The following is a 24,425-nucleotide window of genomic DNA, read 5'->3' as shown; positions in this document are numbered from 1 at the left end:
CCAGGAAAGTAACATTTTGTATGTCTCCATGTTCATTTTTCTGGGAGAAGGGCCACAGCTTCCATCAGCATCTCAAAGGAGTTGTGAATCAAAAAGGTTAACAATCTCAGTGCTAGACCATAAAGACCTTGAGGGATTAGACCAGGCCTTTCCGGGGGTTTAATTAGTGCTTTCTCAGCATACATAGGTTCTAATCTTCACAACGGTCCTTTGAAGGCATTATCAGTACGCTCATTTTTCTGATGCGGAAACGAAGACATGATGAGTGGTCTGTCAAGGCAGAGTTCCTAACCAATGCAAATACTATCGAGCACCCATTCTAGGCCCAGAACTGAGCGAGGCGCCCGGAAGCCAGCGCCGGTCACAGCTCCGCAGCGCGGCTGCCTCCCTCCTCGCAGGTTCGCATCCCCGCCCAGTGCGCGGCTCCGGGGCGTTTCGCTGCTGCTGACCCGGTGAAATCGATCTCCAGCGGAAAAGCTCGCGGGCGCGGAGCTCCGCCCCATGCCGGCCCGGCCCCGCCCCGCCCCGCTGAGGTCGGCATTGTCCGACGATTTCCGGCGTCCCTCGGTTCCCATCGGTAGTTTCCGGCAATGATCGAGAGTTTCTAACGTGCACCTCTGTTGTCTCTCGGCCGCCGTCCTCGCCACCGCCGCCCCCCTTGAGGCCCCCCCCTAACCCCCCGGAGCCGGCCCGGCTGGCGCGTCCGGCGCCACGGGCTGGGCAAGATGGCGGCCTTCGGGATCCTGAGCTATGAACACCGGCCCCTGAAGCGGCCGCGGCTCGGGCCTCCCGATGTGTACCCTCAAGATCCCAAACAGAAGGAGGTGCGTTCACAAACCGGGGTTCTCGCCGGGCCAGGGTCCAGCGATCAGCACAGGAGGAAGCACCGAGGATTTGGGGAAGGCGGGGAAGGGGTAGTCTGGTGGGAGCAAAAGTCCCGAAAGGGGGAAGAGTAAAGTGGGTGCAGGAGCATGGGACCTGGAGGGCAGGGGGGCGGTTCCTGGGTGTGACTAGGGAACGATGGAGGGGCCAAGCTGGAGCCCCCCCGCGCCCCCCCCCCTCGTCTACACACACCCCTCAGAAAGTTGTCTGAGGCAGCTTGGTGAGCCGCGGCTGCTGGCCAGCTTGTGAGGAAAGAGTGATGTTGAGGGAGATCTGGGTGATGGGGCACCTGAGTGACTGGAGAGGTGAGGGTGGGGTCCAAATGAATATCTGGGCCTAGCTTTAAATAGCAATCCGTGCTTCTCAGAGTCCTCCTCCTGCCTTGTCCCCCCTTCTTCCCCTCTTCTCCTGCCTTTCTCTCCCACCCCCCACCCCCCCAAGGAAAAAACATACTTAAAATGTCATTTTCCTGCCTCAGGATGAACTGACAGCCTTGAATGTGAAACAAGGTTTCAATAACCAGCCTGCTGTCTCTGGGGATGAACATGGCAGTGCCAAGAATGTAAACTTCAATCCTGCCAAGGTGAGAAAACCCTGCCAGGCTGAAGGAAAAGGCTGGAAAAATCTGAGGAGGTGGTGTGTTGGGAAGACTTAAAGGGACAACCTAAGTGGCCGAGTTTTCCTTCATAACCTAATGCTACCACATTGGCATTTGCCATTCTAAGGCACGGTCACCTCCCTGCCCTTTCTTCCCACCCTGAGGTATAGTTTTCTTCCCTCAGATCAGTTCCAACTTCAGCAGCATTATTGCAGAGAAGTTACGTTGTAACACCCTCCCTGACACTGGTCGCAGGAAGCCTCAAGTGAACCAGAAGGACAACTTCTGGCTGGTGACTGCACGATCCCAGAGTGCCATTAACACCTGGTTCACTGACCTTGCTGGCACCAAGCCACTTACACAACTAGCCAAGAAGGTGAGACACTGTTTCTTATTCTTTAGGCCAAGGAGGGGAGCATGGGTACCAAGTACCCTCCTGTTCCCAGATTAAGCTATATGGTTGCAAGGTTGTGGTGGTAATAAGGGTCTTACTATTTGCAATGTCCATCCAGGTCCCTATTTTCAGTAAGAAGGAAGAGGTGTTTGGGTACTTAGCAAAATACACAGTGCCTGTGATGCGGGCCGCCTGGCTCATTAAGATGACCTGTGCCTACTATGCAGCATTCTCAGAGACCAAGGTTAAGAAGAGACATGTCATTGACCCCTTCATAGGTGAGTAACTCCCAATACCAGGGGTCCCACCAATGATCACTTCAAGGAGTGATAGACCCTTGGAATTATTATCCTTATTTGTATTCCTTGCTTCTGCTTATATGTTGCATTCTCTCAGTAAACATCCAGTATCTTGAGTGTCTACTGTGTGCATGTACTGGGCTATAAGGATGACCAGTACCTAATCTCTGCCCGTAGGATGCTTATAGTCTGGTAGGTATGCCAAGGCAGGTGTATGAATCACATAATTAAATATATAAAGTAGGTGTCAAAAGAGGAGGCAGCAGCTTTTTTGAGATTTCAGGGGACAGCTGGGAAGGCTTTAGGAAGGTGGCATTTGACTAGAGCCAGAGGATGATTAGGATTTAAAAGTACAGTAGCCTCCCTTACCCAAGGGATATACGTTCCAAGACCCCCAGCAGATGCTTGAAACCACGGATAGTAATGAACCCAATATATACTGTTTTTTCCTATACATACATACCTATGATAAAGTTTAATTTTATAAATTAGGCATAGTAAGAGATTAACAACAGTAACTAAAAATAGAACAATTATGACAATATACCATAATAAAAGTTTTGTGAATATGGTTTCTCTCTCAAAACATCTTATTGTACTGCACTCATTCTTCTTGTGATGTGAGGTGATAAAATGCCTGTGTGATGAGATGAAGTGAGGTGAATGACGTATGCATTGTGACATAGCATTAGGCTACTATTGACCTTCTGACACTACATCAGGGGGAGGATCATCTGCTTTGAGTGATGCTGGATCACGGAGCCATGAATGACAGTGTCAGTGGTTGAATGTCAAGAACAGATGATGTTGATGGTTGGGAAAATTTATTTATTTTCATACTGCAATTGACTGCAGGTAACTGAAAAGGTGGAAAGCAAAACTGTGGCTAAGGGGGACTACAGTATGGTGATTGGGAGTAGGGTGGGGAACAGAAGGTACTGTATTCTAAGCAGAGGGACAGTATAAAATAGCTCTTTTTCCATCTTTCCCTTAGAGTGGACTCAGATCATCACCAAGTACTTATGGGAGCAGCTGCAAAAGATGGCTGAATACTACCGTCCAGGGCCTGCAGGCAGTGGGGGCTGTGGTTCCACTATAGGGCCCTTGCCCCATGATGTAGAGGTGGCAATACGGCAGTGGGACTACAATGAGAAGCTGGCCATGTTCATGTTTCAGGTAGGGCATGTCGTGTGAGACATTGGATTGAACCTGATCTCGCATTCTGCCCGTAGAGAATGGAATCTGCCTGATACCTTGCCCTGGTTGTGGTTCTCTTCATCCTGTCATTGATTTTATCTGCCTCATCTCTAATAACCCCTGGGCTAAACTAATCCTTTTCCCACCCCTGGTACCCATAGGATGGAATGCTGGACAGACACGAGTTCCTGACCTGGGTACTTGAGTGTTTTGAGAAAATCCGCCCTGGAGAGGATGAATTGCTTAAACTGCTACTGCCCCTGTTGCTTCGAGTAAGGCCTAGGATTTAGGGGGGTCTGGGGAGGGCTAGAGGAGGAATAAGATGTGATAGCAGGGTCCTGTGGAGAGAACTTGGGGTTTTGCTCGTCATGTCTTCACAGTACTCTGGGGAATTCGTTCAGTCTGCATACCTCTCCCGCCGCCTTGCCTATTTCTGTACCCGAAGACTGGCCCTGCAACTGGATGGCATGAGCAGTCACTCGGCTCATGTTATGTCTGCTCAGTCGACAAGCACACTGCCCACCACCCCTGCTCCTCAGCCCCCAACTAGCAGCACACCCTCTATACCCTTTAGTGACCTGCTTATGTGCCCTCAGCACCGGCCCCTTGTTTTTGGCCTCAGCTGTATACTTCAGGTAAGTACTAGGTGGCCCCAAGGAAGTATTAAGAGGCATCCTGAGAGGAGTTGGTGCCTGTCCTGGAGAATGGAGGTGATTCTAAATTGGAGGTGGGACTCAGCACTGAGTACTTGCTTAGAGATTATTGCTTCTCCTACTTGAGCTGTTAGTTCCTTTTCAGTTAGTTCTCTTCTAGGACTGAATAGTATGCCCAAAGGCTTTTAGGAGAGTGGAAAAGGGGAGGGGCTCAGGGATCGAGTGATGCCACTCCAGGGACTTAGAATACTTTGGATCAGAACTCTAAAGATTGGGACTTATAATGGGATTCTAGAGAGGTAGCCATGGTAACTGAGTTTGACGTAATGGTTCCTATCTGGCAGACCATCCTTCTGTGTTGTCCTAGTGCCCTGGTTTGGCACTACTCGCTGACTGATAGCCGAATTAAGACTGGCTCACCACTTGACCACCTGCCTATTGCCCCCTCCAACCTGCCCATGCCAGAGGGCAACAGTGCCTTCACTCAGCAGGTAAGTTGGGCAAATTGCCTAGTACCTCCAGATTGGGAGGTGAGGCTCAATTACTCTTTCAGAAATAGTGACTTGGCCCAGCTGGCGTGGCTCAGCAGTTGAGCATCGACCTATGATCCAGGAGATCGTGGTTCAATTCCTGGTCAGGGCACATGCCCAGGTTTTGGGCTCGATCCTCAGTAGGGGGTGTGCAGGAGGCAGCCGATCAGATCAGTGACTCTCATCATTGATGTTTCTATCTCTCCCTCTCCTTTCCTCTCTCTGAAATCAATAAAGACATATTTTTTAAAAAATAGAAGAAATAGTGACTTGGAGTCCTCCAGCACTATTCTTTTAGCCTGGGGTCCTGGCCTTTTGTATGCATTGGTATGTCCTTAAAGCCTGCCTTGTCGATACTTCAGGTCCGTGCAAAGTTGCGGGAGATCGAACAGCAGATCAAGGAGCGTGGACAGGCAGTTGAGGTTCGCTGGTCTTTTGATAAGTGCCAGGAAGCTACTGCAGGTGGGTGCCACATGATGGATAGTAGGAAGGATGTTTGAGGAAAGGATGGGGTTGGTAAGGACAGAGATCTGAGAATTGGACTGCATAGGGGGATAAATCCCTTTTGCCACTTTTCCTCCTTAGGCTTCACCATTGGACGGGTGCTCCATACTTTGGAAGTGCTGGACAGCCATAGTTTTGAGCGCTCTGACTTCAGCAACTCTCTTGATTCCCTTTGTAACCGAATCTTTGGGTTGGGGCCTAGCAAGGATGGGCATGAGGTAAGCAAGAAGGGGAACCAAAGGAGCAAAAAACATTGCAAGAGAAACAGTATATGAGGGGAAGGTATGGTGAGGCATGAAAACGGGGATGTCTGAAGAGATGATCCTGTCTTCCTTTGGTTTCCAGATCTCCTCAGATGATGATGCTGTGGTATCACTACTGTGTGAATGGGCTGTCAGCTGCAAGCGTTCTGGTCGGCATCGTGCTATGGTGGTAGCCAAGCTCCTGGAGAAGAGACAGGCAGAGATTGAAGCTGAGGTTAGGGAGCAGGGTGAAAAGAAAGTGGTTGGCCAGTGAGGCAGTGACAGCTGGGGTTGAAGACAGATTGAGCTGGTAGTGGGACCAAAGTTGAAGCTGAGAGAATAAAGAAGTAGTAGAGAACCTACAGGGAAAGTCGAGAACATAAGGCAAAAGTAGAAAGGGGAGAGGATTGATGTCAGAAAAGCAATCAAGTCTTCAGTTGGGAGACAGTAAAGAAAATGGAGGTCAAAGGGGGAATGGAATTGAAAAGTTTGGGGTGGAGACAAAACAGGTGGTAGTTCCAGGATTACACATGGAGGAAGGAGTGAGGAAACAGGTTAAAAACAATCCTGCAATTTGTTCTTTTTATCTTACAGCGTTGTGGAGAATCAGAAGCCGCAGATGAGAAAGGTTCCATTGCCTCTGGCTCCCTTTCTGCTCCTAGTGCTCCCATTTTCCAGGATGTCCTCCTGCAGTTTCTGGATACACAGGCTCCCATGCTGAGTATGGACCCTGTCACCCCCTGGTTACCTCAACCTAGACTCAGTTACCCATTACTGTCATCAGAAAGCATAATTAAGTGCCTTCTGGTATATTTTCTGTCTTGGGCTCTATGCTGAATGACTTTTGGACATAATTCTAGTCTTTGATCATTTTGTAATTTAACAGAGTAGAGAAATAAAGAGAAGAATAAAAACCAAAATGAACAATTGAAGCATTGTCCCGTATACTTAGCAACAAAGATGCTATATTCCTTTATGAGATGGTGTGTGGGGCAGGTGGTGGGGTAACCAATTACACTTTGTCCTTTGGCAGTTTTGGTTTGTTTTGGTTTTGATTGGTCCTCTTTTCGCTTACCTCAGGTACTCTAGGAGTAGTGTGCCTGAGGTGTGTCCCTCTCTGCCCATCTCTTTTGTGCTTCTCCTAACTCTTCTCATTTCCTTCCCTCTAGCGGACCCCCGAAGTGAGAGTGAGCGGGTGGAATTCTTTAACTTGGTACTGCTGTTCTGTGAACTGATTCGACACGATGTTTTCTCCCACAACATGTATACTTGCACTCTCATCTCCCGAGGGGACCTTGCCTTTGGAGCCCCTGGTCCCCGACCTCCCTCTCCCTTTGATGACCCTGCTGATGACTCAGAGCGCAAGGAGGCTGAGGGCAGCAGCAGTAGCAAGCTGGAGGTGAGTGAGTTTCTCCTTGTCCTGGTAGTTTCTTCCCATGTTCTCACCTGCCTGGCTCCGAGTCCTCTGAGAGTCCCTTTACCTAATAATGAGACCTAATTATGAGGGTAGTATCTGCTTAGTGCTTCTTGGTTTACAAGGCACTCTTGCATCATTCTTTTTCATTTGATCCTCACAACTGCCCTGTGAGGTAATCTTAACTCCATTTTATTTATTTTTTCTTTTTTTTAAAAAATATGTTTTTATTGATTTTAGAGAGAGAAGGAGGGAGAAGGAGGGGGAAGAGAGAGAGAGAGGGAGAGGGAAACATCAATGTGAGAGAGAAGCATCAATCAGTTTCCTCCCTCTGTACGCATCCCGACTTGGGATTGAACCTGCAACCAGAGTATGTGCCCTGACCGGGAATCGAACCCACAACCTTTCCATGCATGTGGCAATGCTCAACCAGCTGAGCCACCTCGCCAGGGCTTTTTTTTTAACTGAAGCCCATGGTGGTTAAATAACTAGTCAAGGCTTGAATCTAGATCCAGTGCTTTTCCCAATATGGTCTCCTGTCTCCACCTCCCCTGTCAACTTTTCTAGATGGTGGGGAGCAGCTCCCTGGGGCTAAAGAAACTCCACTTTATGTTCTGTGCCCTTAGGATCCAGGGCTCTCGGAGTCTATGGACATTGACCCTAGTTCCAGTGTACTCTTTGAAGATATGGAGAAGCCTGATTTCTCAGTAAGTTAGAGCCTGGTGTGGAAGAACCCACCTTCTCAGGACTTCCCGTGATGCCTCTTTTGGGAATTTCTTTATGCCCTTTCATCCCCTTTTGTTCCCCTAAACATTATGCCCTCTCACCTGTCTCATAGTTATTCTCCCCAACTATGCCTTGTGAGGGGAAGGGCAGTCCATCACCTGAGAAAGCAGATGTTGAGAAGGAGGTGAAGCCACCGCCCAAGGAGAAGATAGAAGGGACTCTTGGGGTTCTTTACGAGCAGCCGCGGCACGTGCAGTATGCCACACACTTTCCTATCCCCCAGGTACTCTTCCCCAACACCTTGCTACCATCTGTTTTGAGCCCAGGTTTCTGTCCCAGGACCAGCAGAGGGGTTGGAGTTGTTCTTGAGGGTGTGGTGCGCTGGGAAGTGCTTGAGCACTGGGCTGCTGAGGGGCATGGCGCATGCTTTTAAGAGGAGGGAGAGAGATCCATGCTGGAGTCTGATGGTGCTGCTGGGATGCAGGAGGAGTCATGCAGCCATGAGTGCAACCAGCGGTTGGTCGTACTGTTTGGGGTGGGGAAGCAGCGAGATGATGCCCGCCATGCCATCAAGAAAATTACCAAGGATATCCTGAAGGTTCTGAACCGCAAGGGGACAGCAGAAACTGGTGGGTTTGAGGCTCCTTAACCAGACCTCCCCCAAATGAACGCCCTAGTCAGTCTTCCCTTCCCCAGCATAGGGCACTCCCAGTCATGTCCCAATGTCCTGTCTCTTGGAGTCTCCTGAGAGCTCTAGTCCTTTTGAAACTTCCCCCCTCATTCCCCCCCTCTGCAGACCAGCTTGCTCCTATTGTGCCTCTGAATCCTGGAGACCTGACATTCTTAGGTACCTCACAGTAAGCCCTGTACAGCCCGCCTTCCCTCTCCTTCCCTCCCTCAACCTAGCACCTCCCCGTATGTATTCCTCTAAGGTCCACATAGTCTGTGGTCCTCAAAACCTTCACTTCACCGTCCCTTTCATCCCTCCCCCACCCCTTCCTCCCTTCCCATCTTCCCTCTTCCCTCCCTCCCCTCTTCCCTCCCTCCCCTTCCTTCCCCTTTCCCTCCCTCCCACCCACCCTCCCACCCAGCCTTCTCTCTATTCCCCACCCCACCCCTAGTCAACTAGTTTATCTTCCCTGTCCTCACTGATCCTTTTCAACTGTCCCCTTAGGTGGGGAGGATGGGCAGAAGCGGCGGCGCAACCGGCCTGAAGCCTTCCCCACTGCTGAAGATATCTTTGCTAAGTTCCAGCACCTTTCACATTATGACCAACACCAGGTCACAGCTCAGGTATGGGCCTAAGTCCAGCCCCCTTCCCACATTCTGGCTCTTATCCTGTTTTCCTTTCCTCATCTTCTTTCCCCCCTAGGCAAGTTAAACCTCCCAGTCTTATCCCCTTCCACCACCATCCTTTCCTGCTTCCCCCCACCTCTCTCCACTCCCTTCTCACTCCCACTGCCCTTATCAGGTCTCCCGGAATGTTCTGGAGCAGATCACGAGTTTTGCCCTTGGCATGTCATACCACTTGCCTCTGGTGCAGCATGTGCAGTTCATCTTCGACCTCATGGAATATTCACTCAGCATCAGTGGCCTCATCGACTTTGCCATTCAGGTGGGGAAGTTAGGGAGATAAGGGTAGAGGAAGGAGTTTGTGCTGTATAGGGTCATAAGGATAAGAGTAGAGGCTCAAGTCAGAGTCCCAGGCTATTGGGAGGGGCAGAAAGACTCTCACAGGGGGAGCGGAACATGAGCTAAGGCAGCAGGAATAGAGACTCAAGTTCTCCCCGGGGGAGGCACAAGACACAGATTAGAGCATCAGGTATAACCCCCCCCCCCCCCACTGTGGAGTTTGTAGAATCCTATCCTGGAGACTGGTTAGATCACTGATGTGGCTGATGTTGTTAATAGAATAAAGGGCAGCGGCATGTGGCAACAGGGCCCTTGTAGACTGGGACGGCTCCAGCAGGAAGGGGCTGGGGCCTGGCTTTGCCAGTTTCTTCGAAGGAAGTGGGATTTTATATAATATATGGGGTCTCTTCTTGTTTCTCACCCCACTCACTCTGCTAGCTACTGAATGAGTTGAGTGTAGTCGAGGCCGAGTTGCTTCTCAAATCCTCCGACCTGGTGGGCAGCTACACTACCAGCCTGTGCCTGTGCATCGTGGCTGTCCTGCGGCACTATCATGCCTGCCTCATCCTCAACCAGGACCAGATGGCACAGGTCTTTGAGGGGTAAGCAGGGCTTCAGAATCACTGGAGCACAGAGGGCTCCCGTGAATGGTGGAAGTGACCTGCAAAGAACATGTGGGGCTCTCACAGTGGGGACGTGCATGCCATTCATGTGGGGTGGAGAGAGTATTGTCAAGAGACTTGAATCTGTGTCCAGGGACCTTTGTGCCCCGTCCCCTACACACTGTCTGCTGACCCTCCTGACCTTCCTTTCTTGTGACAGGCTGTGTGGCGTAGTGAAACATGGGATGAACCGGTCAGATGGCTCCTCTGCAGAACGCTGTATCCTTGCTTATCTCTATGATCTGTATACCTCCTGTAGCCATTTAAAGATCAAGTTTGGGGAGCTTTTCAGGTAAGAGAGGTGGGAGGTAAGGGGTAGAGAGTGGGACCTTGTCCTGTTCCCTTCTCATTGCCGCCCATTTCAGGAGCAGAGCACAGCCCAGGACCCTGCTGCCTCTGTAGGGTCGTTTGGGGACTGTGTCCTCCACATGTTCTTGGTTCCTGAGAGTGGGCCTTTTTCCTTGTTGGCCTTAGCTCCAGCCCATCACTCCTCCCCCTGCCTCCAGAGATGCCTGTGCTTTCTTCTCAATGGGTTCTTTTCTTGCCTAGTCTTCTTTGTCCCATCTCCCTTTTTCCTTTCCCAAAGTCCCTGGTCTCTCACTTTCTGCTCTTTTTCTTTCCTCCACCTTCCTGACCATCCCTCTACCTCACCAGACCTTCAACACTACTGTCTCCTTTCCCCTACCCCTGCAGCGACTTCTGCTCCAAGGTGAAGAACACCATCTACTGCAACGTGGAGCCATCAGAATCCAATATGCGCTGGGCACCTGAGTTCATGATTGACACTCTGGAGAACCCTGCTGCTCACACCTTCACCTACACAGGGCTAGGCAAGAGTCTTAGTGAGAACCCTGCTAACCGCTACAGCTTTGTCTGCAATGCCCTTATGCACGTCTGTGTGGGGCACCATGATCCCGATAGGTATGGGGCGTACTGAGTGAGGAGTGGGCACTGCGCTCCGACCCCATATTGGGAGGGATGAGATGCCCGGGAGGTACTGCAACCTTGGTTTTTGCCGGAGTGGAGATGAAAAGTTAATGAGTCTGAGGTTTCTTGGAACAAGGTTTTTCCTGAGGGCATTTGTACTTTTCCCCAGGGTGAATGACATCGCAATCCTGTGTGCAGAGCTGACCGGCTATTGCAAGTCACTGAGTGCAGAGTGGCTGGGAGTACTTAAGGCCTTGTGCTGCTCCTCCAACAATGGCACTTGTGGTTTCAATGACCTCCTCTGCAATGTTGATGTGAGATTTGGGCGGGGTCCTCCTGGGGCCTGGGCCACTTATCAGGGCAGGGATCTGTTCTCAGTAATCAAGGCAGTACAGGGACAGTTTTGTACAGTTGAGGCATACCGTTTTGAGTTTGAGTTGGCATCCTGTCTGCCCACTGTCGTAATGTCTGTCTGCTTTTTCCTCCAGGTCAGTGACCTGTCTTTTCATGACTCCCTGGCTACTTTTGTTGCCATCCTCATTGCTCGGCAGTGTTTGCTCCTAGAGGATCTGATTCGATGTGCTGCCATCCCTTCACTCCTTAATGCAGGTAAACTATCAATCCAGAACTCCTAGAATTTCTAGAGCCCAAATTTCAATGTCCATTCTATGGCCACATTCTCAGTGTTCAGTGTCAGGTTCCCTGGCATCCCCAGAGGCCACTCTTGTGGTGTGCTTCAGGCTGGGGAAAACTCTTTATAACCCTGCATTTTGCAGCCCTGATGTGTCCATTTTGTGACCCTTTGAGGAACTCTCCTTATACAGCAACACAGTTGGCTGCTCCACCTCTTCTTCAGCATTATCTTGTTTTTTTCTCCTTTTGCCTGACCTCATCTCGCCTTTTATCACCCCCTCCTCCACAAACCCACATACAATCTACCTTCCTCCTGTCTGATCTGCTTTGTCTTCCTTTCTGTAGCTTGCAGTGAACAGGACTCTGAGCCGGGGGCCCGGCTTACCTGCCGCATCCTCCTCCACCTTTTCAAGACACCTCAACTCAATCCTTGCCAGTCGGATGGAAGTAAGTGATCCCCATCTGAGCCAGCCAGCAGTAGAAAGTGTGGCTACCCCACCCCCACCGTTTCTACTTTTGCTTCCCCTGACTTCAGCTCCCTCCCCAGACAAGCCTACTGTAGGAATCCGCTCCTCCTGTGACCGCCACCTGCTGGCTGCCTCCCAGAACCGCATAGTGGATGGAGCTGTGTTTGCTGTTCTCAAGGCTGTATTTGTACTTGGTATGGGGGTAGGAAGGGAGTGGTGCCAGAAGTGTGTATAGGGTGGAGTGGCAGCTAAACTACAAAGGACAGTCTTTCTTTCCCCTGAAAGGTGGTCTCCCTGACTTTTAGGGAGGAGAAGAGGGAGGGAAATATATTTCTGTCCCATAGGGCAGGACTTGGGGAGTTGCTGCCTCTGTGGGTCTGGGGTGGGTCTCCACACAGTATTCGGATCTCACTCTGCCCTCCCTATCTCCGGCCTGTGGACCACAGGGGATGCGGAACTGAAGGGTTCAGGCTTCACTGTGACAGGAGGAACAGAAGAACTTCCAGAGGAGGAGGGAGGAGGTGGCACTGGCGGTCGGAGGCAGGGTGGCCGCAACATCTCTGTGGAGACAGCCAGTCTGGATGTCTATGCCAAGTACGTGCTGCGCAGCATCTGCCAACAGGTCAGTCTCACCTTCCCCCCCACACCTCCTAAATGCCTCTATATATAATATAGTCCTGTTTCCAGCCATGATCATACCACCTCTCTACTACACATTGTGTCCCTCACCAATACCCACCCCATCCCCCTTATTCCTGACCCCCCTCACTGGTTGCCCCAGTACCCTGATGATCAGCTTCCTTAGGAATGGGTAGGAGAACGTTGCCTTAAATCGCTGTGTGAGGACAGCAATGACCTACAAGACCCAGTGTTGAGTAGTGCCCAGGCCCAGCGCCTCATGCAGCTCATCTGCTACCCACATCGACTGCTGGACAGTGAGGACGGGGAGAACCCCCAGCGGCAGCGTATTAAGCGTATTCTCCAGGTAGGCCAAGGTGTTGGGGGTCTTGGAGGAAGCAATGGGGTCCAAGCCTAGTGTCAGACCATTAGAACCTTGAGAGAAAAAGAGATGAGGAGTTAAATAGGAAGACAGACAAGAGTGTGGCTGAGAGGTGGTGAGAGAAACAGCTCCAGCATGGGTTTAGAAGTCAAGCCAAAATGGTCTAGACTCTAGAATGAGCTGTTGGGTAAGGGCACAGCTATCTGAATATAGTAGGACTGCAGCTTAACAGTGGGAGGCATGCCATCTGGGAGGCCTAGTTTTTGGCCTCATATGTTTGGCACTTTGGCCATGGCTCAGTAGTGAGTGGTAGTTACTACTCAGTAGCTACTACACTAGAGTGTCTGCTTCATGTCAGGTACTGTGCTCAGCACTCTATGTACATTTTCTTATTTAATCTTTACAACCCTGTGAAGTAGGTGTGAGTACCTCTGACCATTGAGGAAACTGAGGCTTGAAGAGGTTAAATAACTTGCCCAAGGTCACTCAGCTAATAAGCTGAGAGTCATTACGTGAACCTAGGTATCCCTGTCCCCGTTTTGATTAGCCATGCAGCTTCAGGCATTCAGGTGACTGGAGGGTGGAAAAATAAAGCCATTAGAGAGAAGCTAAAGGAATGAGGTCTTTTCAGCCCAGAGGAGATAATGCCGAAGAGCACTGTAGCCTTAGGGCCTGTAAAGGACTTTGAGCAGCTGGTTTGAAACAGGAGAAGCAGGCTTCAACTTTAACATCAAAGATTTAGGTAAAGTGTTAAGCAGAACTTCCTTGTGCTAAAGAATGTGAGGCCCTGGAACAGAAACCCGGGGAAAGATGTGAAATCTCCCCTGAACTGCTTTGAAAATAGGTTAGATTTTTTCAACCATTTTGAATTATTTAGGTGTAGTCTTTTCCAAAACTGGGGCCATAGAGGTCCCTTTCAGTTTGTGGTTCAAGGTTGTGAGAGATCAGGAATTGGCCTAGGAGTGAGGAGTGGCTGTGGGTGACATGATGATGACTAGCTTGGGGGATGGGGTCTCTATCACAGAACTTGGACCAGTGGACCATGCGCCAGTCTTCCTTGGAGCTGCAGCTCATGATCAAGCAGACCCCAAACAATGTGAGTGGTGCCTCGGCCCTCTTTTTCCCATGCTCGCTTCTAGCTCCATGTGTCAGGGAGGTGGGCCACTATACAAGAACCTAGGTCCTACCCTGGGGTTCTTGGAATAAGAGAGGATGGGAAGATGGCAGATGTGTGGAGCTGATGATAAGGGTGCTGGATTGGGAGTGTTGAGGCTGAGTTGTGGGGAAGGTTGGCAGTGGTAGTGGTTGTGGAGGCTCTTTCTGTGTCCACTACTGTAAGGAAGTATGCAAAGGAGAAGACTGGGGAATTGGAAAAATCTGGAAAGACTGGAGAGCATGACTCCCAGCAAAGTGGTGTCCCTACCCTCCCATTAACCTCCACAGATGCTTTTATCTGCCCTCATCATCTCTTCTACCATCTGTTTTCCTTCACCCCAGCCACCTATTTAGCATCCCTGTGCCTTTCCTCTTCCCCAGGAGATGAACTCCCTCTTAGAGAACATTGCCAAGGCCACAATTGAGGTTTTTCAACAGTCAGCAGAGACAGGGTCATCTTCTGGAAACACTGCAAGCAACATGCCCAGCAGCAACAAGACCAAGCCCGTGCTCAGGTTGGGTAGACGCGTGTTAGGACCCATCCCTTTATGAGTTTCTCTACTGGCAATGTAAATGATTTCAGCTGCGTGGAGATAGATGCCAGGCATGTCCATCAGGAAAGGAGAGGATGGATTCTACCAACCTTGTCTGGCTCCTCTGTAACCCTGTGGACTCCATCTGTCCTCCAGCTCTCTAGAGCGCTCTGGTGTCTGGCTGGTGGCCCCCCTCATTGCTAAACTGCCCACCTCAGTCCAGGGGCATGTATTAAAGGCTGCTGGGGAAGAATTGGAGAAGGGCCAGCACCTGGGTTCCTCTTCCCGCAAAGAACGTGATCGACAAAAGCAGAAGAGGTAAGCAGCTGGGGGGGGGGGGGCAGGATCCAGGGGTGGAAAGGAGAGGAAGCAGCCCAGCGAAGAAAAAAAGTTGGGGCAGAGGGATGAGGATTAAACCCATGGAAAGGTGGAAAATCAGAGGGTAAGAGTGGACAACTTTGAGCAAGCAGCTAGATCTTAAGATGGTAGGGCATGGGGCTTTGGGGGAATGAAGTTGGAAGCTGCCAGATCTCCAACCCATGGTCCTGTTCTTTTTCTTTTCTTTTCCTCCTCTCTCTAGCATGTCCCTACTGAGCCAGCAGCCCTTCTTATCCCTGGTGCTGACATGTCTGAAAGGGCAGGATGAGCAGCGCGAGGGACTCCTTACCTCCCTCTATAGCCAGGTGCACCAGGTACAGGTCTCTGGGTCACAAACACTGGCAGGAGGGCAGAGAAGGATGCACCCAAGAGGCCACTGTATACTCAGAACCTTCATTACTTTCTGTGAACACCGTGGGTGCTTTGGAATGGAAACAAGATCCCTGAGCTGTCTGTTATACTTGTTTCTGTCTTAGATTGTTAATAATTGGCGAGATGACCAGTACTTAGATGATTGCAAACCAAAGCAGCTAATGCATGAGGCCCTCAAACTGCGGCTCAACCTGGTGAGAGGGGGAGCTGGGGGGTGGGGCTAGAACTACAGAGGGAAAAAGCCCCAGCCCAGGGAGGGCAAGGTGGGGGGGGGCAGGCTGTTCTGGGTCTTCAAGCATTCACCCAGGGCTCCTAAAAGAGGAGGGACTTAAAAGTGGTTAAAGACAGTGGATTCTGCCAGGGACACTGCCTCAGTTGCCCTAGATTCTGGCTGGCGCCTGGAAGACCTAGAGGCCCATTTTGGAATGTTGGATAGAATCCTAGACATCCTTTAGCCCAACTACTGTCATTTAATAAATAAGGAAACCAAGGCCCAGAGATGTCAATTTATTTTTTAATCCTCACCCGAGGATATTTTTTCTGTTACTTTTCAGAGAGAGTGGAAGGGGGGGAGAGAGAAACATCAATGTGAGACAGATGTTTGTGAGGGTATGCCTCATGAACAATTGGTTACCTCCCTCACACACCCTGACCAGGGCCGGGATCGAGCCTGCAACTGAGGTACATGCCCTTGGCTGGAATCGAACCTGGGGTCCTTCAGTCCACGAGCTGACTCTATCCATTGAGCCAAACCAGCCATAGCAGATGTCAATTATTAAGTCATTGCCCTGAGATCATATAGCAAGTCATAGGTACAACTGGAACACTGACCTCAGGTGTCCCTAGCCCACCCAACCCAGGTTCTGATCTAAACTTTCCTTAAATGCTGAACTTCGCCCTGAGCCATCTGACTGATGTGTTGTGGCCCTGGCAGGTGGGTGGCATGTTTGACACAGTGCAGCGCAGCACCCAGCAGACCACGGAGTGGGCAGTGCTCCTCCTGGAGATCATCATCAGTGGCACTGTCGACATGCAATCCAACAAGTAAAGCACCCCACGCCTCCTTGCACTTTGTACCCAAGAGGGTCCCCGTTCCCCCACACCAGGTGCACAGCCCATTGTGATCCATGTGGCCCATCCTGTGGACTCAGAGGCCTTGGGTTCCCTACCTGGTTTTGATGCCCCTGGGGTGACATCTTAAGCACCGCTATCTGCTTGCATCCAACCCTCAGGCCTTTGTTTTCACCACTTCTCTGGTTTTCTCCCTGGCTTCCTGTCCTAGTGAGCTCTTCACTACCGTATTGGACATGCTGAGTGTGCTTATCAATGGGACCCTGGCTGCAGATATGTCCAGCATCTCTCAAGGCAGCATGGAGGAAAACAAACGTGCCTACATGAACCTGGTGAAGAAGCTGCAGGTGAGCAGAGGAGGCAAGGGCGAGGCTTGAGGAACTGCAGTCTTAGTTCCCTTTCTCCTGACCTTGCAGTGGCTGTCCAGCCCCTGGGATTTTGCTCTGGCCAGAGCTTCCACCCTTCCCTCTCATGTTTGCTTTTTCTTTATTTGTACAGCAAGGATTGACTGAGTGTTTTCCTGCCAGGTTTTGTGTTATCCCCTGAGACTTCCCATCCCTATGTTTTTGTATTCTTGAACTCTTGTCCCCTTTTACTGTGCCTGCAGAAAGAGTTGGGGGAGCGCCAGTCAGACAGTCTGGAAAAGGTTCGCCAGCTGCTGCCACTGCCCAAGCAGACTCGAGATGTCATCACCTGTGAGCCACAGGGCTCCCTTATTGACACCAAGGGGAACAAGATTGCTGGCTTTGATTCCATCTTCAAGAAGGAGGCACGTTCCATTGTCTTTCTGCCCCTCCATCCTCTACCCCTGCCTTTTCCCCCTTTGGACAAGAGCCTTTTTCTGCATTAACCGTGTATCTACAAAGGCTCATCAGGCTACGGCATCCATCGGGCTTTGCGGTGAGAGCTGGGGTGTTGAGCTCATCACTTAACTTTACTTACATTTCTTCTCCCCATCTTGGGATTCTCAACCTCTTTCCTTGGTCTCTCCATTCACCCCTACCCACCGCTCACCACTCCTCCCCACCTTTTAACATACCACCCATTTCTCGGCACCCCGCCCTCTTTCCTCTGCCCCACCTACCTCCTGTCCTCCTCCCCTCCTGCCTGAACCCCACCCATCTGTCTGGCTGACAGCCCATATCTGATACCTTCATCCCTGCATTTCTCTCCCTCCACTCACCCATCTCTGCACAATTTTCTCTTTCCTCTCTGTCAGTTGCAGTATTTGTTGAGTAACCATAATCAATGTGTATAGTAGAGAGAGGGGAAGAAAAGGATCTAGAGTTTGAAACCCAGAGTCTAACCCATTCGTGTCTACATTCTCCTCATTTATTTTCCTGGCCCATCTGTATCTGTCTCCCTTTCTCAGTGTCTCTCTCTGCCTGACTCACTTTGCCTTTCTCTGTCTCTCTCCACCTGTCTCTTTGGCTCCCTCTGCCTATCTCTCTCTTCCTGTTTTTCTCTCTCCCTGTCTCTCTTTCTCTTTCTGCCTGTCTTTAGTCTCTTGCTGCCTTTTCTCTCCATTTCTATCTCTGTCTTCTACTGAATGTCAGTATCTGTCTCTGTCTCTCTGTTCCACATGCCCATCGCCCTCTCTCCTCTCAACTCTCCCATGTGCATGTGTGTGTGTCCGTGTCCATCTGTCTTCCTCTGACCATCTCCCCTGAATCTGCCCTCTTTTTTTTCTTTCATTGCCTGAAGATATTTCCCCCCTTCCTATAAGTCCTTAGGATCTGGCTTCTGTTTTCTAAGCTTCAGCTGCTTATTGTTTCTCATTTTCTGGAGCAGGGTCTACAGGTTTCCACCAAACAAAAGATTTCTCCCTGGGATCTTTTTGAGGGCTTGAAGCCATCAGCACCACTGTCTTGGGGCTGGTTCGGAACAGTCCGGGTAGACCGGCGAGTGGCTCGAGGCGAGGAGCAGCAGCGCTTGCTGCTCTACCACACACACCTGAGGCCCCGGCCCCGGACCTATTACCTGGAGCCACTGCCGCTGCCACCAGAAGATGAGGAGCCCCCTGCTCCCACCCTGCTAGAGCCTGAGAAAAAGGCTCCAGAGCCCCCCAAAACTGATAAAACTGGAGCTGCTCCAGCCAGTACTGAGGAACGCAAGAAGAAGTCCACCAAAGGCAAGAAACGCAGCCAGCCAGCTGCCAAGACAGAGGTTAGTGCCTCCCCCATGATGCTTCTTCCACAGCCTCTCTGTGTGATTCTGTTCAGTTTCTGGTTTGTGGGAGGGATGGGGGCGTGTGGGGCAGGGGTGCCTTTGGAATTATGAAAATTAACCATGTAGATCCAGCTTCCCATCACCCCTCCCATCCTACTTCACCCCCACCTCTCACCTTCCTCTTCTGCCGTTCACATAGGACTATGGAATGGGCCCAGGGCGGAGTGGCCCTTACGGTGTGACAGTGCCTCCAGACCTCCTGCACCATGCTAACCCTGGTTCCATAACCCACGTTAGCTACAGGCAGGGCCCCATAGGCCTCTACACCCAGAACCAGCCACTACCTGCAGGTTAGTGCCAGCCCAGGAATGAGAAACTTACCTGGACTCCTCCCACCTCAGGGATGATGCCCCTCCTCCAAGGAGCTTTGGGAAACCAGGACACCTAGCCAGGGACAGAGGGACAAGGAGCCTAAAGAGGTCAGCCTGCTCCCATTTCCAGGTGGCCCTCGTGTGGACCCATACCGCCCTGTGCGGTTACCAATACAGAAGCTGCCTGCCCGACCATCTTACCCTGGAGTGCTGCCCACAACCATGACTGGCGTCATGGGACTGGAACCCTCCTCTTATAAGACCTCCGTGTACCGACAGCAGCAGCCTGCAGTGCCCCAAGGACAACGCCTTCGCCAACAACTCCAGGCAAAGATAGTGAGAGGGGCAGTAGGGAGGGCCCCCAGGGAGAGGGGCATTTGAGGGTCACAGGACTGAGGAGACACTTGGGATCTTCACAAGGACATGCAGAGTGGGAGATAAAGGAAACGAGATGGGGGAAAGTGTTGCCTGAGTTTGAGTTTGTCTCCTTTTTTCCTTTTAGCAGAGTCAAGGGATGTTGGGCCAGTCATCTGTCCACCAGATGACTACCAGCTCTTCCTATGGTTTGCAGACCTCCCAGGTAAGGGCACAAGATGGTAAGAATTGGGGAGCTTGAGGCAAGTTGGTCTGCACACTCTTGGCCCTGACTCTGTCCTCCTTTCATCCAGGGCTATACTCCTTATGTCTCTCATGTGGGATTGCAGCAACACACAGGCCCCGCAGGTACCATGGTGCCCCCCAGCTACTCCAGCCAGCCTTATCAGAGCACCCACCCTTCTACCAATCCTACTCTTGTAGATCCCACTCGCCACCTGCAACAGCGGCCCAGTGGCTATGTGCACCAGCAGGCCCCGACTTACGGACATGGGCTGACTTCCACTCAAAGGTACCCGAGGGAATCTGGGATTGTAAAAGCACTGAGGTATGGAGGCACATTTGACTTGGAAAACATGCCTGAAGGTGATGGGACTAGTCAGACCTTCTGTAGATGTCAAGAACACTTATCTGGCCACATAGCCTATTGCCACAAAATGTCAGAGCTGGAAGGGACCCTGGTGACCAGTAGTCCCACATCTGCTTCCCCTACATTTCTTTGAGGCCCAGAAAGGGGAAATCATTTATATGACTATGATAAGGGCAAATCTGGGTTTCATTGTTACGCTGCATGTTAGGCATCAAGCTGGTGTTAGAACAGTCTTAACACTGAAATGGACTAATGAATGTATCCTCCCACTATGCTGAACATTTGTCAGGCCTTAGTTAAGACCCTGCACGTGTCCTGAAGCTCTATAGCTTAGGGTTTAGAACACTGAAGGGTGGACAAGAGGGAAAGTCCTTTACTGAGAAGTATTAACTGCTCACTGTGTGGCTAGCACTATGCTAGGACTGGTTGAGGTGAGGAAAGATATTTAGAAAAACTATAAAGTCCCTCACAACAAAGAATTGCTACTCTAGTTGGGGAGATGAGACTTACACAGAGGAACATTTAGAGAACACTCTGAGGAAAAACGATCAGGTGTACCATTGTGTGCTGTGAAGTAAAATGGGAATCCAGAAAAAGTGTGTGGTACTGTCATTGTGGGCCTCAGTCATCAGAGGAAATATCACGAAGGAGGCCATACTTGGGTTGAAGGATAGCTGTGATTTGGATTTGTGGAGAGGAGGAGAAGGAAGAGTATACCAGGTAGAGGACATAGCGTGAACGAGACATGGGGAGCCAAATGAAGAGAGTAGCTAGGAGGACAGGTAGAAGAGCTTGGATAGAGGTAAAATTTGTGCTGGGAAATAGTAAGGGATAGGCTAGGAGTGGGCAGGTTGAAGAGGGCCTTGATTGCTCAGTGCAGAACTGAGACACAGTTCCAGAAAGGGCCCTTTGGATAAGGAAAGTGACATGATGAATTGGGCATGTCAATAGATTAATTTGGAATGCATGGATAGGATGCATAGGAAAGGTGCTAGAAGACTTGGGACAAGGGCCTGGTCAGTAGCCTGGTGCAGTAGCCTGGTGAATCGATGTACAGTTGGGGTAAGGAAAATGGAAGGAGCAGTAGAACTCAATTATCCTTAAGCCCCTGAAATGTTATTGGGGATCACCAACAACTAAAGCCTCGCTGAGTGTTAACAAAATGCCTGTCCTGTGCTAAGACGGTTTTTTCATTTTTATAAGAGAAAAATAGCTAAAACAGAATTGAAAAATTCCTAACCATGAAGGTTCTGAGACACTGAGATGGGATATTGTCTTTGCCCCCCACCCCCTTACTTAGGTGCCAGGACCCAAAGGGCTCTTCTGATTAGTGATAGGAATGGATGAAATGACTTACTAAAGTGTCTTTCAGATCAGAACCTGGGGCTTCTTCTCTACCTCTCTCCCTGCCCCATGTCTTGATCTCTGGACCTCTCTTTGTAGGTTTTCACACCAGACACTGCAGCAAACACCCATGATAGGTACCCTGACACCGCTGGGCACTCAGGGTGTCCAGGCTGCTGTCCGATCAGCTGCCATCCTGCCTGAGCAGCAGCAGCAGCAGCAGCAGCCACAGCAGCAGCAGCAGCAGCAGCAACAGCAACAGCAACAGCAGTACCACATCCGGCAGCAGCAGCAGCAGCAGCAGCAGATCCTGCGGGTAAGGCCCAGGGTGTTCAGGGAGTTCATTGGGGACCTGGGAGCCCAAGGAGGAGGAGAGGCCCAGGCTCCTCTGGGGTTGTTATCAAGACTGACTGAGGCAGTGCAGGGAAAGCACCCGGCAGAGTGGTTGGTGTGCAGTGGGGTCTTAGGAAGTTTCCCCTTCTCCCCCTTTTTGTTTTCTGGGGGTCCTAGTCGGAGAGAGTTGGTGGTTGTCTGCTGGGGATTCTAGATTGGGTGTTTTTCTCTGCGTCTCTCTAAGGCGGGAGGGCACTGAACCCAAAGTTTTCTTCCTGCTGCTTCTTCCCCTATCCCCATCCCACCATGCCTGGGCTCAGCTGCTTGCTCTCCTTAGAAGTATCTCTTATGTTCTCATAGCAGCAGCAGCAGCAGCAACAGCAGCAGCAGCAGCAGCAGCAGCAGCAAGCACACCAGCAGCAGCAGCAACAGCAGCAGCAGCAGCAGCAGGCAGCGGCGGCTCCTCCCCAGCCCCAGCCCCAGTCCCAACCCCAGGTAGCTGCTGGACTACAGCACCAGGCTCAGGGACAGCTGCCCAGGTTGGGCATGTAGCCAGTGAACCAGGTTGGGGACAGTGTGCTATGTGGTAGAAGTAGGAGGCAAGGCATAGCACAGTAAAAAGGGATGGGGAGATGGGGATGGAGAAGGAAGTGGAAGGTTCCAAGTAGAGGGTTCAAGTTCAGTCTTCCACTTCCAATTTCCACCTCAGTTCCAGCGTCAGGGGCTTCAGCAGACCCAGCAACAGCAACAGACAGCAGCTTTGGTCCGGCAGCTCCAACAACAGCTCTCCAGTAAGCCTTCCTTCCTTCCTTCCCAGGAGATCCCCATGGAATAAATGGGGTGGGTGGGGGGTCAGGCGGCAAGTAGCTGAGGCAGTTGCTTCCAGCCCAGATTGTGGTGGGAAGCAGTGTATTCTGTCCCTTCCCTTGGCACCTGAATAGCTCTTCCCATGCATAGCTACAGCCCTGCTTGGCATCCCACCCCTAACCCTCTCTGGTTTTTCGCAGATACCCAGCCACAGCCCAGTACCAACATATTTGGACGCTACTGAGACATCTGGAGGAGCTGCTTGTGGCTGGATGTGGCCCCACCCTTTTCTCTGAATTCTCAGTCCCCTTCCCGGGCTAGCACCAGTAGTGGTTGGGGCTCTTCCCTCAGGCTCCATTTTTAATGAGTTTTTAGTATTTTTGTTAATGTGAGGCATTGAGCTGTTGGGTTTTGTATATTATTTATATCGAGACCCCAGAGCTGTTGCACCTAATATACAAAGCTTCTTTGCAAAGGGCGCGTGTGAGTTCTGCATGTCTGGGAATGGTGGGTCCTTGGGACAGTACCGGAGGCTGGACAGACAAGTTAGAGCCTTCATTCTATTCAGATAATCTCCCGTTTACCTTCCATCCCCTAAATTTCTCAGTTGAATTGGGTTGCTACCCTCTCTTCACTTTTCCAACCTGGCAACATATTAAGGTTTGGGCCCTTAGTCTCACTAGATGATGCAGCTTCTGGATAACTTTTCTCCATGGCAGATGTACCACTGGGGTTGGGAAGGAGCCATCAGGCTGGAGGAAAAATCAATGAAACTGGATTCTCCTTCCACTCATCTTACATGATGGGTTTTGAACAAACTGCAGGGTGGAGGGGGGATGACAGACACTACCCTTTTTGCTACCTTGTGTAGTCCCCATTGTGCACCAAATGGTATCCTAGACAGAGGCCTTCCCTGAGATTCACATTTCTGGGATGAAAAATTGCCCTGCATTAGCAAGTGTCACCATTGAATAGGTGGTGGAAGTCTGGCTTGGTTCCAGGAGGAAGAGACACCGGTAAAAGGAAGCACCCTTTTTTCTCTCTGCTCTGTTGCTGCAACAGCTTGCTTTCACACTACTCACCTTGTCAGTTACCCAGGGTAACTGTTGGTCACTCCCATTTTAAAGTAAAGATAACAAAATTTGCTGCAGAGTCACAATTGGTACTGTGCAGGGCTATTCTCAGCCCCCCTTGCCTTTAGTTTTAGGTACCTAGATCAAAGGCTATCCAGGAGAGTCAACTGGTTTATTACAAAGGAGTCCTCTGGCATGCCCTGCTGGGGATGGAAGAGGACCAGCCCCAGCCCTGTGGGTGGGCAGTACTGGAGGATTTGACAACTTCAGGATAACATCCAGGACATATTTGCACTATATCACTGGGAAGTGTCGAGTGTGCTGGTATAACCAGGAGCACCAATCCATACCCAAGTTATAAAATATAAAAAAATTAACTCCCTCTTTGAGGTCCACAAAGTATGGGACTTAAGAGTTGTGTGCTCAAGGAATAGAACTCATTGGCAGGGCAAAGACAAACATAACAAGCTTCTGCTGAACATTCTAAGGAGCTACAGATATAGAGACTTGACTGGGATAAGGGACACTCAGAGGGGCTTGGGGTGGGAGTGGGGCAAACAAATTGGACAGATGCACTACATACAGGAACACAAGATACAAAGACAGCCGGATATAGAGGCGAGAGATCCTGACAGTATGAGGCTGACATGCCCCAGCACCAACAGCAGAAAGGAACATCAATGGCCCTTGGGAGAGTGACAGGGTGAGGGCAAAGTGCCCCCCACTGGTGCTATTTGAGTAGTGTTGGTGCTGAGAGGTGAGGGGTGCTGAGTGAGGTGAAAGCCTGTCTTTGTGGAATATAACTGGGGTCTCCTGCAGGCAGTGCCTCAGTTTCTCCCCTTGTTTCAAGGCCTCAAGCTTTGCAGGTTAAGTTTGGACTAGTTTCCCTGGAAGATTACCTGTTTGTGATTTAAGGGGTGTGTGTGTGTGTGTGTGTGTGTGTGTGGTGTGTGTGTGTGTGTGTGTGTGTGTGTGTGTGTGTGTGTGTGTAAGAGGGATTGCAGGAGCAGTGCGTACCTGAGCATGGGAGGAATTGGGCCATGCCCCAGGACTTGAGCCATCTCTGGCACAAAAGGAGTTAATGGCAGGGACCGC

The 24,425-nt window shown here is 50.7% G+C and overlaps 1 protein-coding gene across 4 annotated transcripts; it reads left to right on the top strand.

Annotated features, from left to right (window-relative positions):
• The first annotated feature begins 643 nt into the window (after positions 1-643).
• Positions 644-23,158, top strand: MED12 (mediator complex subunit 12). Of its 4 annotated transcripts, XM_087829541.1 has the most exons (46): positions 644-824; positions 1,361-1,465; positions 1,665-1,856; positions 1,993-2,152; positions 3,168-3,349; positions 3,532-3,642; positions 3,751-4,005; positions 4,368-4,514; positions 4,916-5,015; positions 5,139-5,275; positions 5,403-5,534; positions 5,894-6,020; positions 6,469-6,698; positions 7,340-7,420; positions 7,552-7,722; positions 7,924-8,068; positions 8,236-8,286; positions 8,614-8,732; positions 8,911-9,054; positions 9,510-9,673; positions 9,894-10,025; positions 10,427-10,654; positions 10,830-10,974; positions 11,149-11,269; positions 11,639-11,740; positions 11,841-11,954; positions 12,207-12,382; positions 12,566-12,745; positions 13,785-13,856; positions 14,297-14,430; positions 14,605-14,766; positions 15,029-15,140; positions 15,303-15,392; positions 16,133-16,242; positions 16,481-16,616; positions 16,877-17,038; positions 18,061-18,435; positions 18,638-18,788; positions 18,940-19,145; positions 19,312-19,389; positions 19,478-19,532; positions 19,608-19,695; positions 21,217-21,445; positions 21,814-21,945; positions 22,160-22,241; positions 22,458-23,153. In XM_087829541.1, the coding sequence occupies exons 1-46, from the start codon at positions 726-728 to the stop codon at positions 22,499-22,501; spliced, it is 6,468 nt and encodes a 2,155-aa protein (XP_087685667.1). In that variant the 5' UTR covers positions 644-725; the 3' UTR covers positions 22,502-23,153. The 4 variants fall into 4 exon arrangements, with proteins under 4 accessions (XP_087685667.1, XP_087685664.1, XP_087685666.1 ...); XM_087829538.1 differs by having other exon boundaries at positions 11,829-11,954; positions 19,478-19,695; positions 21,217-21,433; positions 21,811-21,945; positions 22,458-23,158; XM_087829540.1 differs by having other exon boundaries at positions 19,315-19,389; positions 19,478-19,695; positions 21,217-21,433.
• The last annotated feature ends 1,267 nt before the right edge of the window (positions 23,159-24,425 follow it).

Source organism: Miniopterus natalensis, chromosome X (genome assembly GCF_054644295.1).
Source record: "Miniopterus natalensis isolate mMinNat1 chromosome X, mMinNat1.hap1, whole genome shotgun sequence".
In the NCBI taxonomy this organism is placed as follows: Eukaryota; Metazoa; Chordata; class Mammalia; order Chiroptera; family Miniopteridae; genus Miniopterus; species Miniopterus natalensis.
Note: the sequence above shows the minus strand (reverse complement) of the source record. Positions and strands in the feature narration are given on the sequence as shown.

Bases quoted from the DNA above. Each gene is read 5' to 3' on its own strand.
- MED12 (XM_087829538.1), top strand. From the start codon at position 726: ATGGCGGCCTTCGGGATCCTGAGCTATGAACACCGGCCCCTGAAGCGG. The intron at 8,733-8,910 runs GTATGGGCCTAA...TGCCCTTATCAG, and splicing joins AACACCAGGTCACAGCTCAG to GTCTCCCGGAATGTTCTGGA. The intron at 10,975-11,148 runs GTGAGATTTGGG...TTTTTCCTCCAG, and splicing joins ACCTCCTCTGCAATGTTGAT to GTCAGTGACCTGTCTTTTCA.